Source organism: Salmo salar, chromosome 20, assembly GCF_965601325.2.
Source record: "Salmo salar chromosome 20, fSalSal1, whole genome shotgun sequence".
Classification (NCBI taxonomy): Eukaryota; Metazoa; Chordata; class Actinopteri; order Salmoniformes; family Salmonidae; genus Salmo; species Salmo salar.
This window is the reverse complement of record NC_138310.1, coordinates 40,817,813-40,835,736: the sequence shown is the minus strand read 5'-3', so window position 1 is coordinate 40,835,736 and position 17,924 is coordinate 40,817,813. Positions and strand designations below refer to the sequence as shown.

The window sequence follows — 17,924 nt, the reverse complement described above, 5'->3', positions numbered from 1 at the left end:
TACTAGTCCTCGGGGTGGGGATTCCTATGGGGTGTAGACATAATGGTGCTGCCCATGCTGTCACAGACGCTATAATGGCACAGATATAAAAATGTGTTTTCTCTATGGCGGTAACAAGAAATGTCAGATATGCTTTCAACTTCTCTTTCACAGTACCGATTTGAGCTTTGATAAGTAATGTTTATAGCACATTGAGGATAGCTTGGACGCCTTATTGTTGCCACATTGAAAGGAGTCTGTAGTTATATGAAGTCTCAGACAGTTCAGAAACGGGTACTTCAGTGCAGGGAAAAACATCAATGATCAAGAGCATGCATACACCAGTGAAAATGCACCGGCAGGCTTTTGGGTCTGTTTACCCGGTTAGGTTCTTAACAAATAATAATAACTCAAATGGATGACTACAAAAAGCTCAAGCCAAGTTTATTCATCCCACTGGGTCATACAGCTGCAAACACAACATACAAGTTACACAAGCATATATACTGAACAAAAATATAAATGATTTTAATGAGTTACAGTTCATATAAGGAAATCAGTCAATTGAAATAAATGAATCCCTAATCTATTGATTTCACATGACTGAGAATACAGATATGCATCTTTGTCACATATACCTTAAACAAAGGAGTGGTGTGGATCAGAAAACCAGTCAGTATCTGGTGTGACCACCATTTGCCTCATGCAGCGCAACACATCTCCTTTGCATAGAGTTGATCAGGTTGTTGATTGTGGCCTGTGGAATGTGCCACTCCTCTTTAATGGCTGTGCGAAGATGCTGTATATTGGTGGGAACTGGAACACGCTGTCGTACACTTCAATTCAGAGCATCCTGAACATGGGTGACATGTCTGGTGAGTATGCAGGCCATGGAAGAACTGGGAAATATTCAGCTTCCAAGAATTGTGTACAGAGCCTTGTGACAATGGGCCATGCATTATCAAGCTGAAACATGAGGTGATGGTGGGTGATGAACGGCACGACAATGGGCCTCAGGTTCTCATCACGGTATCTCTGCATTCAAATTACCATCGATAAAATGCAATTGTGTTCGTTGTCTGTAGCTTATGCCTGCCCATATCATTACCCAACTGCCACTATGGGGCACTCTGTTCTCAACGTTGACATCAGCAAACAGCTCGTCCACCCGACGCCATAGACGTGGTCTGCAGTTGTGAGGCCGGTTGGACATACTGCCGAACTATAAAGCTGCGTTAGAGGCAGATTATGGTAGGAAATTAACATTCAATTCTCTAGCAAAAGCTCTGGTGCACATTCCTGCAGTCAGCATGCCAGTTGTACGCTCCCTCAAAACGTGAGACATCTGTGGCATTGTGTTGTGACAAAACTGCACATTTTAAAGTGGCCTTTTATTGTTCCCAGAACAAGGTACACCTGTGTAATGATCATGCTGTTTATTCAGCTTCTTTATATGCCACACCTGTCACATGGATAGATTATCTTGGCAAATAAGAAATGTTCACTAACAGAGATGTAAACAAATTTGTGTGTATGGAACATATCTGGGATCTTTTATTTCAGCTCTTTATACCTGGGACCAACACTTTAACGGTTGCTTTGACATTTTTGTTCGGTATATTTATACTTTGCGACTGGGCAGAGTCACCTCCTGATATGTCTAAGACAAACAATCCATCTATGTTGCTTGGCAAGAACTCAAGTCTGTTCCTCTCATTGGTATTATCATGGCCCTGCCTACGTCTAGAACCTTCATGGGTGTGGAAGTGTGTGAGTGAGACAGGACTGTAGTTAGAGGGTCGATGTGGCGGCCCCTCTGGCCTCCCTCCCAGAGGTTTCTTCTCTCTTCAACTGTTGACCTTATCTCGAGTTGACTTCCACATCCCTCCTGGTACCCACTTCACCGAAACTGGCCTGCCTTATCAGGAACTTACTAGATTGTTGCTGTTTACCTCCTTCCGGATAATGCTCAATGGTTACTGCAGTTTAACTTATGCCCTGCCCAGAAAGCTAATTTCCATAGAGCTCGTCTTCAAGGAGTGAATGGGAGTCAATTGGGCGCCAGCTCAAAAACCAAACATAAGCATGAATTTCGTCAACAAGAAATACAACGTTACAAATATTTTCCGAGATGTGAGACGATTAACTTTTTGTTTGTATATCGTATAGCTTTGGAATCGTGACATTACGTACTTTCGAGGGAAATGACTCTGATTGCTTGACAATTAGCTTAGCAACCGCGTGATGCAGCATGACAACATGCTGCATCCCTCCCTTCAGCGCCCAAGGGTATTCCTATCTCCTCCTTTCTCTAATATATCTGTCTGAACCGGATGCAAACTGGATATAGAAGGTCCATGAATCTGCATATGCGAACTAGTAGCGGTGCGTGGGTAAAATCACTGGTGAAGCCAGGGGGAAAAAAGCCTTATTACAACCTATTTGTTGAGATAAGTGTTGTTTGCTCTATATTATTCTGTTAGTTAACATGCCTTGCCATTGTCACATATTAGGCCGTCATTGTAAATAATAATTTGTTCTTTAACTGACTTGCATAGTTAAATAAATGTTAAATAAAAATAAAATTCAAAAATAAGCAACGTTACCGGGAGCACGGCTGAGATTGAACTTCATAGACTTTTCCCCCTTAAGCCATATTCGAAAGGGACTAGTATTGCTATAGAACGTTGGTTATGTAATTATTACCCCAGCATGTCTGTTTTTCGAGAAGACGATTCCGATGGGATTAGTTTGACCAAACTGCCCCTGTCATTCCTTTTTTCCCTCATTCACAATTGACCATTATGACGGAAGCCTGGAGGCTCTTCTAGGTGTGAAGATATTTAATATGTCTTGGGACATCCTAATATTGGCCTAATGGCCTTCAGTTCGGAGAAAGTCCAAATAATAATGCATATCAATAAGAACCGTGAACTGTAACCTACGCAGACATTTAATTAACTGACATATTTGTCAATGTATCAATTCATTGACACATTGACACAATGGCACTAGGAAGGTTGATCGATTACAGAACAGATCATTCATCTGTAGGCTATGTGCATAGCACTTTGTTTTAAGCATCAATTTGTTCCCATGTTCTTACCCAAACTGAGTGCAGCACCTGTTCAACTGTAATATCCCTCAAAACCCGGTGATCGATTTGCACGGGATAAGTATTATCAGAGGACCTTGGAGTTTGTCCCCCCAATTTTTTTTTAGGGCTGAGATAATAACCTTCCGGCCAAGTAAAAATTACTGACGTGGTAGATTCGGACGGGACTAAAATTACAAATGTGGTGATTTATGCTCGTGCACATAATTATATTACCTGAGCTTCCCCAGTAAAACTCTTCCAGTTAACACTATCAATGTTTCCCTTTACTGTGGGAATTGGAATCGAATCAATGCAAAATTAGCCACTTTCAATGCAACATACCGAAACAAAACAAGCTATGCAAGCGATTTTGTTGTTGGCAGAATGCATCGGAATAGGATTCTATTGCATCTTAAAAAAAAACGGTGTGGCAGAACCAATCAGAGCTGCATTAGGCCAATATGCAAATAGACCATTGCCATATATGGATCTGTGCCATTTTCTTTGAACTGGACTGTGTAAATAGCATGATAGGTCATGAGTAAATGCACTTGTTTTGAGATCAAAGCGAGAGCTGCATATTTGTTCATATCCTTTGCTAGTTAGTGAGTTATTAGCCCAGTTATAGATCATTTGTAGTCAGCAATGGGCACAAAACATGTGCATTTCTAGACATCTTTGAAAAGGGAGTCAGGATAAGAGCTTTTTTTGTCTTAAAGGGGTAGTGTATTTTGAGACAGGCTTGAATAAGCTAAGTTGCCAATAGGCAGAGGGTAGCATAATTTGTCTGATTCTCTGTAATAATGGTATGGGAATAATAATGCATTCATTTTGTAAAGTGGTTTCTTGCATCAAGCAACACAATATTTTGAGTCACCTCCTTATCTGAAGGACAAGTGGATAAACAGGTTAATGTCAAGCATAAACAGGTTAATGTCAAGCCCTGCATGTTTTTTTCAAAAGTCTCATGGAATGTAGGCCTGAACGTTGAACACCACAAGTTGGCTGCTACTGTAGGCTGAATGATAGAACAGCTATTTCCATATTAAAATGTTATGGGATGCATTTTAAAAATGTTTTATGGGAGGCCACTCTGGTAGGCCTACCTTATTATCGAATAGCCATAGTAGCCGACTTGACCACTGTCTGAAACTGTAACTTAAAGTGGGTACAGCCTCAGTGTTCACAGTAAACGGCGGCTGGAAGTTGCACAGAATTTTCACAATGTTCAAGTTTGAGCTCAGCAGACTTGAAATTTGCTCAGTGCCGGGAAAACTAGGGAACGTTGCATTTATGCCTAAGGCTCAGACAATAAGAAGACACAGTGGCAGAATAAATTCAACCACACCTTTGTTTCATTACAAAACTGGAGCTCAACATCTGTCCGGTGGAGTCCACAAAGCATATTGCATGTAACAAACAGTTACATGACCTACAGCATGGTCAATCAAATTAATGTTGCCGACGCTTAACACTTTTTTGGTTACTACATGATTCCATATATGTTATTTCGTAGTTTTGATGTCTTCACTACTATTCTACAATGTAGAAAATAGTAAAAAAATAAAGAAAAACCCTTGAATGAGTAGGTGTGTCCAAACTTTTGACTGGTACTGTATGTGATAAGCAAAACTGACACAGTTACAATAGACATACACCATATTGGTGTTACCTGAATTTTGTTAGCTCACAATAAACACAACAGCTCAATGCTGAGTAAAGAAGGTTAGTACTGTACAGGGATGGTGAAGAGTATTAAAACCATCCTGCAGAAGTAATTAGCGACCAGAAGGGGGCTCTCTTGTGTTACACTAGCGGTTGCCAAACACTTCCATGCTGTGGTGGCCCGACTAAAGCCTTTGGATATATCTTTCTGCAGCTTACTAACTAAACAAAAGCAATGTTGTTCAGCACAAATACAACATTCTCACTCTCTACTCCACCAACAGGTTAGTGCAGTGTTTCTTCATCCTGATCCTGGAGAATCAAAGGGGTACACTTTGTATTGTTTTCCCTAGCACTACACACCTGATTCCACTAATCAAAGGTTTGATGATGAGTTGATTAAGAAACATTAGGTTACTATTTTCACTATAGTCCTCCTTTGATTGATTTGAAATGTACTGTCTGTTACCATTTGAGGTAATGTACACCTTGCGTTCATATGGTTACGTGTGTGTATATGTCTATAATAACCTGTTGTGGTTGTGTGTGTAGGGCGGAGAGGAAGAGAGCCAGTGTGAAGCAGCAGAGTCTCAGCAGAAACCTCTTCATCCTGGAAAGAACGGACCAATCAGGACAGCCATATTTCAGTCCCGCCCCTCAGGTCCAGGAAGTATGTCAGGAGGTGGATGAGTTCATCTATGTGGCCAATGCAGAGACAGGAAGAGGTAACACCAAGACTCCAACACATTCCTCATACTTGCTCCTATTCCTAGGCCCTTGTTGCCAGCCAGATAATCTTGTCAAGCAAACTGACTCCTGCGCTCACAGAATATGAGCTATCGCAACATCAGGCTGGTTCCACCAGGCTACCTTCCAGGACCAGAGCCAGTGAAAGGTGAGACCAAGGCGCCATTCCATAATATCGCCTGCATCTGCAACCCTAGAGCCTCATTGCCTCTTTCCTGCAGGAGTTTTGGTCATTTAGTAGGTGCTCACTTTAGATTTGTGACACATGATGTAATCATGATATGCTGAATTCCAATCTCATTTTGTATTACTGTATGTGTCTGTATGTGTCAAGCCACAAATGAAAAGTGATGCAGTTGTTTATGGCAACATCTCTACAAATCTACCCTGTCACCCTATTCTGTCTCTATTAGGTGGTGAGGGGGAGGCGTCTCAGATCCAGGCATTGGTGGACCCTGCCTAGTGTTCGTCCTCCAGAACCCTCCTGGTCCTGACTTTTGTGTCCAGAGAGGAACCAGACCCAATCAGAACCACTAGTCCCAGTACTGCTAGATTAAAGACCAGGAACCCCAGTGTGGATATTGCACAGAGGCTCTGCCTGTCCCTGCTACCCAACCTCTGTCTGTCTGTCTGTCTGTCTGTCTGTCTGTCTGTCTGTCTGTCTGTCTGTCTGTCTGTCTGTCTGTCTGTCTGTCTGTCTGTCTGTCTGTCTGTCTGTCTGTCTGCCTGCCTGCCTGCCTGCCTGCCTGCCTGCCTGCCTGCCTGCCTGCCTGCCTGCCTGCCTGCCTGCCTGCCTGCCTGCGCGGAGTGCTCTGGTCTCAGACTGTAGCTAGCTGTCTAAGGAGCCTGTCTGCTGGGGTGCTCTGGTCTCAGGCAGTAGCTAGCTGTCTAAGGAGCCTGTCTGCTGGGGTGCTCTGGTCTTAGACTGTAGCTAGCTGTCAGAGGATCCTGTCTGCTGGGGTGTTCTGGTCTCAGGCTGTAGCTAGCTGTCCAAGGAACCTGTCTGCTGGGGTGCTGTGGTCTCAGACTGTAGCTAGCTGTCAGAAGTTCCTGTCTGCTGGGGTGCTCTGGTCTCAGGCTGTAGCTAGCTGTCAGAGGATCCTGTCTGCTGGGGTGCTCTGGTCTCAGACTGTAGCTAGCTGTCAGAGGTTCCTGTCTGCTGGAGTGCTCTGGTCTCAGGCTGTAGCTAGCTGTCTAAGGAGCCTGTCTGCTGGGGTGCTCTGGTCTCAGACTGTAGCTAACTGTCAGAGGATCCTGTCTGCTGGGGTGTTCTGGTCTCAGGCTGTAGCTAGCTGTCCAAGGATCCTGTCTGCTGGGGTGCTGTGGTCTCAGACTGTAGCTAGCTGTCAGAGGTTCCTGTCTGCTGGGGTGCTCTGGTCTCAGGCTGTAGCTAGCTGTCAGAGGATCCTGTCTGCTGGGGTGCTCTGGTCTCAGGCTGTAGCTAGCTGTCAGAGGATCCTGTCTGCTGGGGTGCTCTGGTCTCAGGCTGTAGCTAGCTGTCAGAGGATCCTGTCTGCTGGGGTGCTGTGGTCTCAGGCTGTAGCTAGCTGTCAGAGGATCCTGTCTGCTGGGGTGCTGTGGTCTCAGGCTGTTGCTAGCTGTCAGAGGATCCTGTCTGCTGGGGTGCTGTGGTCACAGGATCCTGTCTGCTGGGGTGCTGTGGTCTCAGGCTGTAGCTAGCTGTCAGAGGATCCTGTCTGCTGGGGTGCTGTGGTCTCAGGCTTTAGCTAGCTGTCAGAGGATCCTGTCTGCTGGGGTGCTGTGGTCTCAGGCTGTAGCTAGCTGTCCAAGGATCCTGTCTGCTGGGGTGCTGTGGTCTCAGGCTGTAGCTAGCCTTCAGAGGATCCTGTCTGCTGGGGTGCTCTGTTCTCAGGCTGTAGCTAGCTGTCAGAGGATCCTGTCTGCTGGGGTGCTCTGGTCTCAGGCTGTAGCTAGCTGTCAGAGGTTCCTGTCTGCTGGGGTGCTCTGGTCTCAGGCTGTAGCTAGCTGTCAGAGGATCCTCTCTGCTGGGGTGCTGTGGTCTCAGGCTGTAGCTAGCTATCTAAGGAACTACCTTCAGCACAAATGCTTCTGAAGGAATGTTCTACCTCTGATGTGCCTTGTTTCAATGAATCGCAAAAGAAAAAGTCATTATTGGGTTAATATTATTTAATAACCCTGTCAAAATGTTTTGGTGAATAAATTGTGGGTTGTGAAACAAAACAGAAGTGAAGAGAACTACTGTTTAACTGTAGCTACGGTACTTTAATGAAGATAATGAAGGGTTTTGGTTATGACATTGTTTTCTTCTACTACTACTGCGTAGTTTAGAAGCATTTAGAATCATATTGATGTGACAAGGAATTATGGGTAATTATTTTTTTATACCTTTATTTCAGCAAATCATGCAATTTTTATTTGATTTCTTTCAAAAGTAAAAAATTTTTATACTCCAAAATATTAGGCTTTTATTTTCTTTCATTGTTTAAATTCATGTTCTAAATTACCACTGCACAAGTTGTTATAAAGCAACTGAAAGCCTTCGGTGGGTCACAGCACAGAAACGTTGGTGAGCTGTGCGTCTGGAACAGTGAAAGGCGTTTGCTTCATAGTTCATCAGTAGTTCACAGGCCAACCCTTTCATTTCTTCCTTAATCTGCACCATGAAAAAAAACATAATAAAAAAACATAATAAAAAAAGAAGAAATGGACAGGTGAAACATCTCTCCACTAGGCACCTGTATTCCTTCTACTTCTACTGTGTTTTCAGATGAGCGCAGACTGGAAGGAGAGGAGACAAAGAGAGGAAGTCATTTTAAAGTATTGAGATGCACCCCTCTGGCTCAGGCAATGGTACAACATGCTACTCCAAGTTCTCTGGGGTTATTTTCCTCTGAGGTCAGCATTGGCACACTAAACTGAATTCACATCTGTCTGATGGGGGGAAGGACAATGTTCCTATTTACACCACAACGGGGCAGGCCTGCTCCGGCTTCTCAGGGCCAGGAGAAGCTGTGGAATGTAGACTAGTTGCAGCTTGGTTTACTACGTTTTTGGCGTGGGGGTTGCACTGTGACCCCCCGAAAACAAATTAAAATGAAAACTCAAACCACAATTTTCGAAACACAATCAAGAATGTACTGTAGCAACCCTGTGTTTATAAGCGCCAATATCAACTCTGCCACATGAGCACGCTTTTGTGGCACAGTTGATGGCACGCTGGGCTATGGCCAGAAGGTTGGCGGTTTGAATACCACCGCGGACAAGCTCACTTTCCCTGCCTGTTATCGGTTGATAAAGTATGGATGTTGTTGTCTGATACAATACATTATAGCTGGAATCCTTAATAGGGAAACTGCCACATCTGTTTCGGATATTACAACAACAAAGAAGTTACTGCAAACAACAAACACTTTACACCCCCCCACCCCCCGCTTGAACATTTTTTAAGAATATTGCAGAATATGTGCTGCAGTTTTAGCATGCTGCTCAACACTCCTCACCTTCGTTTTGTCTACAAACCAAAACAATAACAAAGGCCCTGGGGCAGCCGTGGCACTGTTTCCCCTAATGTGGGACCGTGACCAAATTACTTCTTTCATAAACCCTGTTCAATTACAGTACTTGAAAACTGCACAAATCTTTTCTATTACTTGTAAGTTCTCACTGACCAACCAATGCTTTGGTAGGTGACCGTGATACAGTAGACCTTTGCTCTGAACTATCCATTTTTATTTTATTATTTTATTTCACCTTTATTTAACCAGGTAGGCCAGTTGAAAACAAGTTCTCATTTACAACCGCGACCTGGCCAAGATAAAGCAAAGCAGTGCGACAAAAACAACAACACAGAGTTACACATGGGATAAACAAACTTACAGTCAATAACACAATAGAAAAAAGTCTGAATACATTGTGTGCAAATTAAGTAAGGAGCTAAGGCAATAAATAGGCCATAGTGGTGAAGTAATTACAATTTAGCAATTAACACTGGAGTGATAGATGTGCAGATGAGGATGTGCAAGTAGAAATACTGGTGTGCAAAAGAGCAGAAATACAAAAACAAATATGGGGATGAGGTAGGTAGTTGGATGGGCTATTTACAGATGGGCTGTGTACAGCTGCAGCGATCGGTAAGCTGCTCTGACAGCTGATGCTTAAAGTTAGTGAGGTAGATATAAGTCTCCAACTTCAGTGATTTTTGCAATTTGTTCCAGTCATTGGCAGCAGAGAACTGGAAGGAAAGGCGGCCAAAGGGGGTGTTGGCTTTGGGGATGAATAGTGAAATTGTCACAGGTGTAGCCGTGTTGAATAGACCAAATCGCAGCCGGGATATGAATGCTCATCTTTTAATTACTTTAGAATAAAGCATACACGGGAAACCAATAAACATGAACGACTAGACAGTTTCACAGGCTATGTACTTACATACAGCAGTGCGAAATAAAACAACCCACAAAAACCAGGTGACAAACACACTCCTAATATATGACTCCCAATCAGGAACAATGATAACCAGCTGTCCCTGATCGGGAGCCACACAGACCAACATAGAAACAGAAATACTAGACAAACACATACCCAGTACTTCTGCCACGTCCTGACCACAATACTAAACAACTACTCCCTCTGCTGGTCAGGACGTGACAGAAATATACCTGCTGGAGTGCGTGCTACAAGTGGGTGTTGTTATGGTGACCAGTGAGCTGAGATAAGGCGGAGCTTTACCTAGCAAAGACTAGTCAGAACCACCCAGAGTAGTGATGCTAGTCGGGCGGTCGGGTGCGGGCAGCGATCGGTTGAAGAGCATGCATTTCATTTTACTAACATGTAAGAGCAGTTGGAGGCCACGGAAGGAGTGTTGTATGGCATTGAAGCTCGTTTGGAGGTTTGTTAACATGCTTCCACAGAAGGGCCAGATGTATACAGAATGGTGTCATCTGTGTAGAGGTGGATCAAAGAATCACCTGCAGCAAGAGCGACATCATTGATGTATACAGAGAAAAGACTCGGCCCGAGAATTGAACCTTGTGGCACCCCCATAGAGACTGCCAGAGGTCCAGACAACAGGCTCTCTGATTTGGCACACTGAACTCTATCTGAGAAGTAGTTAGTGAACCAGACAAGGCAGTCATTAGAGAAACCGATAAGTATACGGTGATTGACAGAGTCGAAAGCCTTGGCCAGGTCGATGAAGACGGCTGCACAGTACTGTCTTTTATTGATGGCGGTTATGATATCGTTTAGGACCTTGAGCGTGGCTGAGGTGCACCCGTGACCAGCTCAGAAACCGGATTGCATAGCGGAGAGGGCCAGTTGCTGCGGGGGGTGCAGAGCTGTTGGCCGGGGTTGGTGGCCAGGTGGAAAGCGTGGCCAGCCGTAGAGAAATGCTTATTGAAATTCTTGATTATCGTGGATTTATCAGTGGTGACAGTGTTTCCTAGCCTCAGTGCAGTGGGCAGCTGGAAGGATGTGCTCTTATTCTCCATGGACTTTACAGTCCTAAAACTTTTTGTAATTAGTGCTGTAGGATGCAAATTTCTGTTTCAAAATGTAGCCTTTGCTTTCCTAACTGACTGTGTATATTGGTTCCTGACTTCCCTGAAAAGTTGCATATCGCGGGGACTATTCGATGCTAGTGCAGTACGCCACAGGATGTTTTTGTGCTGGTCAAGGGAAGTCAAGTCTGGAGTGATCCAAAGGCTAGTTCTACATTTTTTTAAAAGGGGCATGCTTATTTAAGATGGTGAGGAAAGCACTTTTAAAAAACAACCAGGCATTCTCCACTGATGGGATAAGGTCAATATCCTTCCAGGATACCCGGGCCAGGTCGATTAGAAAGGCCTGCTTGCAGAAGTGTTTTAGGGTGCATTTGACAGTGATGAGGGGTGGTCGTTTGACCGCGGACCCATAACGGACACAGACAATGATCTCTGAGATCCTGGTTGAAAATAGCAGAGATGTATTTTGAGGGCAAGTTGGTCAGGATGATATCTATGAGGGTGTCCATTTTCACAGATTTGGGGTTGTACTTCAAGGTTCTTTGATCATTTGTGTGAGATTGATGGCATCTACATTTTAGTCATTTAGCAGACACTCTTATCCAGAGCAACATACATTTCATTTCATGCATTTTTTTTGGTTTGTACTGGCACCCCATGGGAATCGAACCCACAACCCTGGCATTGCACACACCATGCTGGCGTTGCACACACCATGCTGGCGTTGCAATCACCATGCTCTACCAACTGAGCCAATCTAGCTTAGATTGTAGGACGGCCGGGGTGTTAAGCATATCCCAACAGTCCTAACAGTACGAACTCTGACGATAGATGGGGGGCAATCAATTCACATATGGTGTCCAGGGCACAGCTGGGAGCTGAGGGGGCTCTATAACATGTGGCAACAGTGAGGGACTTATTTCTGGAGTGATGGATTTTTAAAAGTAAAAGCTTGAACTGTTTGGGCATAGACCTGGATAGTATGACAGAACTCTGCAGGCTATCTCTACAGTAGATTGCATTTCCGCCCCCTTTAGCAGTTCTGTCTTGACGGAAAATGTTGTAGTTGGGGATGGACATTTCAGAATTTTTGGTGGCCTTCCTAAGCCAGGATTCAGACACGGCTAGGACATCAGGGTTGGCGGAGTGTGCTAAAGCAGTGAGTAAAGCAAACTTAGGGAGGAGGCTTCTGATGTTAACGTCACATATTCACGTCCCATATTCACGTCACATATGTGCGGACAGGAAACTGAGGGCCTCGTATCCCATTTTCTATCTATATCCATTGTGAAAATAAGCAACTGATCTGTGCTTTACTCAAAGTTGGTCCCTCCCTCACTCATACACTGTCATCTGTAATAGGATAATGTGCTTTAATGCCTGTCTTTTGTTCTACTCTCCTAGGCAATTTTTTTTAAGAATCTTCTCCCTAACCACCTCTTTTCTGAAACCCCCGCCTCAAAAGGTTCCTCAATGCTAATAGTCATCGTCACGGAAATATATATTTAGAATGCAGTCATGATTGGTGCCATTTGGGTGTATTAAGTCCTGTGTGAATAGTGGAGAGAGATGGAAGCAGTGTTCTCTTGTCTACATGGTGTTATCAGACTGGGCTTAATGGAGGAAGAGTGAGGGCTTTACTGTGACACAACCGCCCCTTTCATCCAACAGGCTGCTCTAAACAGGATGTACCTCCCTGCTTCTCCCTCTACTCAGCCACACACCCACCCAGTCAGCTGGCTGTTTTTGGAATGTGGATGTTTGTGATTCTTTGTTGATTAAGTTAAACCAAACGAACACAAATAGTACCATATTTGCATTCAAAATAATCTAGAACATTTTACTAATCGCCCACTCAGTCTTTTCTTTAGTTTCAGTTCATCTCCAATTGATTTCACACTTGCAAACTCATTAGTGATCCCTGATGTGAAAGTGTGTGGGTGCAAACTCCTCCTGCGTGTGTGTTCCCTCTAGCGTGGGAACCTACCAACAGAGCAGGTATGCAGGGAATAACAATGACAAATCCCTTCTATGTATTACTCGCTGACTGTCTGCCGCGGCCCAGTAGGAGAGGGACGTCTGCTTTGCCTCTACCCACAGAGAGGGAACTGTAGATGGGGTGGGGCTGCATGGGGATTTAGTTAGACTGCTTTGCTGAAATTAGGGCTGGGCCTAGAGCAGCGTGAGACTGTACACTTCGGGGGTGGGGCTGGTTCAAGTGTCATGTTCTGGAGAGGGGGATAGGTTCCTGATCGTCTTATTCTGGTGTCCTTCCCAGAGGAAAAGGGCCTCAAGGATGCGTGACGTCTTGTGGAAGAGGTGAGTAGAGAATAGATGAGAGTGTGTGTGTGTGTGAGAGTGTATACGTGAGTGTGCTGATATGCTGATTAATTTATTTATTATGTTTCTCTCCAGGGTTTGGTTTGTGTGGCATCCCAGAGAACCTTGTCAACTGTTTAATAAAGACTGGCGTGAAGAGCCTCACAACCGTCAGCAACAATACATGAAATGGTCCCTTCAAACAGACAGCGTGGTGAAGAAGGAGCAACAGCTCCTCTTCAACCTCAGGAGGCTAAAGAAATTTGTCTTGGCCCCTAAGACCCTCACAAACTTCTACAGATGCACCATTGAGAGCATCCTGTCGGGCTGTATCACCGCCTGGGAGGACAATTGCACCGTCCACAACCACAGGGCTCTCTATTGTGTGGTGCAGTCAGCCCAACGCATCACCGGGGGCACACTGCCTGCCCTCCAGGACATCTACAGCACACGGTGTCACAGGAAGATCAAGAAGCTCATCAAGGACCTCAGCCTCCCGAGCCATGGCCTGTTCACCCTGCTACATCTGAAGGTGTAGACAGTACAGTTGCATCAAAGCTGGGACCAAGAGACTGAGAAAAAGCTTCTATCTCCAGGTCATTAGACTGTTAAACTGTTACCACTAGCCGGCCTCCGCCCTGCCATGAATTTAGTCACTGTACAAGCCAGCTACCACCCGGTACTCTACCCTGCACCTTAGAGACTGATGCCCTATGTACTCAGAGTCATTGAACACTGGTCACTTTAATAATGTTTACATTTACCCACTTTGTATGTATATACTGTATTCTAGTCATGGCTCATCCTATATAACCTAGTTTTTTTCTTTTCTGGATTGTGTGTGTATTTGTCTTATTTTTATTGCTGGGTGTTACTGCTCTGTTGTAGCTCAAACACAAGCATTTCGATGCACCTGCGATAACATCTGCAAATCTGTGTACTTGACCAATAAACCTTGATTTGATTTTACTTGAGTTGAAGTCCCGTGCTAGGCCGGAATCACCGGGTGGGGCATTTGGGCTGTATTTGGAGGTGACCCAATCTGAGCAGTGTTGCACAGCTTAACCAAACACAGCCAGGGATCCCACGGTCAGTTCCAGGAGAGTGGGATGAGTAAAATACAGAAAAAAGACAGAGTGCCAATGAAAGGGAGGGAACGGGGACCGTGAAAGAGCAAAGGACAATGAAGCAAAGGACAGAGAAACAGAAAGATGCCATTGAGACAGAAAGATGCCACTTAGACAGAAAGATGCCATTGAAAGGTGCCATTGAGACAGAAAGATGCCATTGAGACAGAAAGATGCCATTGAGACAGAAAGATGCCATTGAAAGATGCCACTGAGACGGAAATATGCCATTGAAAGGTGCCATTGAGACAGCAAGATGCCATGGAGACAGAAAGATGCCATGGAGACAGAAAGATGCCATGGAGACAGAAAGATGCCATTGAGACAGAAAGATGCCATTGAAAGATGCCACTGACACAGAAAGATGCCATTGAAAGATGATATTGAGACAGAAAGATGCCATTGAAAGATGCCATTGAGACAGAAAGATGCCATTGAGACAGAAAGATGCCATTGAGACAGAAAGATGCCATTGAAAGATGCCACTGAGACAGAAAGATGCCATTGAAAGATGATATTGAGACAGAAAGATGCCATTTAAAGATGCCATTGAGACAGAAAGATGCCATTGAGACAGAAAGATGCCATTGAGACAGAAAGATCCCAGTGAAAGATGCCATTGAGACAGAAAGATGCCATTGAAAGATGATATTGAGACAGAAAGATGCCATTTAAAGATGCCATTGAGACAGAAAGATGCCATTGAGACGGAAAGATGCCATTGAAAGGTGCCATTGAGACAGAAAGATGCCATTGAGACAGAAAGATGCCATTGAGACAGAAAGATGCCTTTGAAAGATGCCATTGAGACAGAAAGATGCCGTTGAAAGATGCCATTGAGACAGAAAGATGCCATTGAAAGATGCCATTGAGACAGAAAGATGCCATTGAAAGATGCCACTGACACAGAAAGATGCCATTGAAAGATGATATTGAGACAGAAAGATGCCATTGAAAGATGCCATTGAGACAGAAAGATGCCATTGAGACAGAAAGATGCCATTGAGACAGAAAGATGCCATTGAAAGATGCCACTGAGACAGAAAGATGCCATTGAAAGATGATATTGAGACAGAAAGATGCCATTTAAAGATGCCATTGAGACAGAAAGATGCCATTGAGACAGAAAGATGCCATTGAGACAGAAAGATGCCATTGAAAGATGCCACTGAGACAGAAAGATGCCATTGAAAGATGATATTGAGACAGAAAGATGCCATTTAAAGATGCCATTGAGACAGAAAGATGCAATTGAGACGGAAAGATGGAATTGAGACAGAAAGATGCCATTGAGACAGAAAGATGCCATTGAGACAGAAAGATGCCATTGAGACAGAAAGATGCCATTGAAAGGTGCCATTGAGACAGAAAGATGCCATTGAAAGATGCCATTGAGACAGAAAGATGCCATTGAAAGATGCCATTGAGACAGAAAGATGGCATTGAGACAGAAAGTTGCCATTGAGACAGAAAGATGCCATTGAAAGGTGCCATTGAGACAGAAAGATGCCATTGAAAGATGATATTGAGACAGAAAGATGCCATTGCCATGATTGCAACAGACAGTTCAAAATGGTGACTATACAGTATAAGACGTTAACCACTCTTGGCTCGTCTCTCTGTCTCTTTTCCCTGAGTCAATGGGACCAGACCAGGTGTGTTCAAATCAAAAACACAGTTTATTTGTCACCTGCGCCACAGTGAAATGCTTACTTACAGGCTCTAACCAATAGTGCAAAAAAGGTGTTAGGTGAACAATAGGTAAGTAAATAAATTAAACAACAGTAAAAAGACAGGCTATATACAGTAGCGAGGCTATAAAAGTAGCGAGGCTACAAACAGACACCGGTTAGTCAGGCTGATTGAGGTAGTATGTACATGTAGATATTGTTAAAGTGACTATGCATATATGATGAACAGAGAGTAGCAGTAGCGTAAAAGAGGGGTTGGCGGGTGGTGGGTGGCAGGACACAATGCAGATAGCCCGGTTAGCCAATGTGCGGGAGCACTGGTTGGTCGGCCCAATTGAGGTAGTATGTACATGTCAGTGTGCTCAAGGAAGCAGGAGGGTCGAAGTCAGGCGCAAGAGACACAAGTCCGTGAACACACGTAATTTTAATAAATAATCCACACGTTGCCAAGAAAACAGGTAAGGCAGGGCAAAGCAACACAAATGCCAAAATAACAGCCCGCACACAGCGTAGGGACGCAGCCCAAAACACGCTGCCACAAAACCCACAGGCAGAGGGAAAAAAACCTGTAACCCAGAACAAACACCTGACAAAAAATAATCACGCACAAAGAACAACCTACACAGAACGACTAAATAACCCTCCCCCACTAATGAACTAATACTAAACAGGTGCCAACTAAACTAGACCTGACCAACAGAAAATAAAAGAGGATCGGTGGCAGCTAGTAGGCCGGCGAGCGCCGCCCGTGCGAGGAGGGGCGCCACCTTCCATCGATGTTGTGACAGTACCCCCCCCCCCCCCTTGACGCCGGCCCCCGCAGCACGCCGACGCCGGCCTCGAGGACGCCCCGGAGGGCGAGGCGCAGGGCGATCCGGATGGAGGCTGTGGAACTCCCGAATCAGCGATGGGTCCAAAATGTCCTCCACCGGTACCCAGCACCTCTCCTCCGGACCGTACCCTTCCCAGTCCACGAGGTATTGCAGGCCCCTTATCCGGCGCCTGGAGTCCAAGATGGACCGGACTGTGTACGCCGGGGCCCCCCCGATGTCCATGGGGGGCAGAGGGACCTCCTGTACCTCAGTGTCCTGCAGCGGACCAGCTACCACCGGCCTGAGGAGAGACACGTGAAACGAGGGGTTAATACGATAATAAGAGGGAAGCTGTAACCTGTAACACACCTCGTTTATTCTCCTCAGGACTTTAAATGGCCCCACTAACCGCGGACCCAGTTTCCGGCAGGGCAGGCAGAGGGGCAGGTTCCGGGTTGAGAGCCAGACTCTCTCCCCCGGGGTAAACACGGGGGCCTCACTGCGGCGACGGTCTGCGCTCTCCTTCTGTCGTCCCCTGGCCCGTTCAATGGATTCTTGAACAGCGTTCCAGGTCTCCCTAGAGCGCTGGACCCAGTCCTCTACCGCAAGGGCCTCCGTCTGGCTCTGATGCCAGGGCACCAGGACCGGCTGGTAACCCAACACACACTGGAAAGGCGACAGGTTGGTAGAGGAGTGGCAGAGAGAGTTCTGGGCCATCTCGGTCCATGGCACGAACCTCGCCCACTCCCCTGGCCGGTCCCGGCAGTAGGACCGCAGAAACCTGCCCATATCCTGATGAATCCCCTCTACCTGCCCATTACTCTCGGGGTGAAAACCTGAGGTCAAACTAACCGAAACCACCAGTCGCTCCATAAACGCCCGCCACACCCGGGACGTGAACTGGGGACCTCGATCAGAGACGATGTCCTCAGGCACCCCGTAGTGCCGGAAGACGTGGGTGAATAGAGCCTCCGCAGTCTGCAGGGCCGTAGGAAGACCGGGTAAAG

At 45.4% G+C, this 17,924-nt stretch overlaps 1 protein-coding gene across 1 annotated transcript; it reads left to right on the top strand.

Annotated features, from left to right (window-relative positions):
• The first annotated feature begins 10,047 nt into the window (after window positions 1–10,047).
• On the top strand, window positions 10,048–14,256 carry LOC145862412 (uncharacterized). The gene is made up of 2 exons (XM_082966421.1): window positions 10,048–13,287; window positions 13,384–14,256. The coding sequence occupies exons 1-2, from the start codon at window positions 13,265–13,267 to the stop codon at window positions 13,823–13,825; spliced, it is 465 nt and encodes a 154-aa protein (XP_082822547.1). The 5' UTR covers window positions 10,048–13,264; the 3' UTR covers window positions 13,826–14,256.
• The last annotated feature ends 3,668 nt before the right edge of the window (window positions 14,257–17,924 follow it).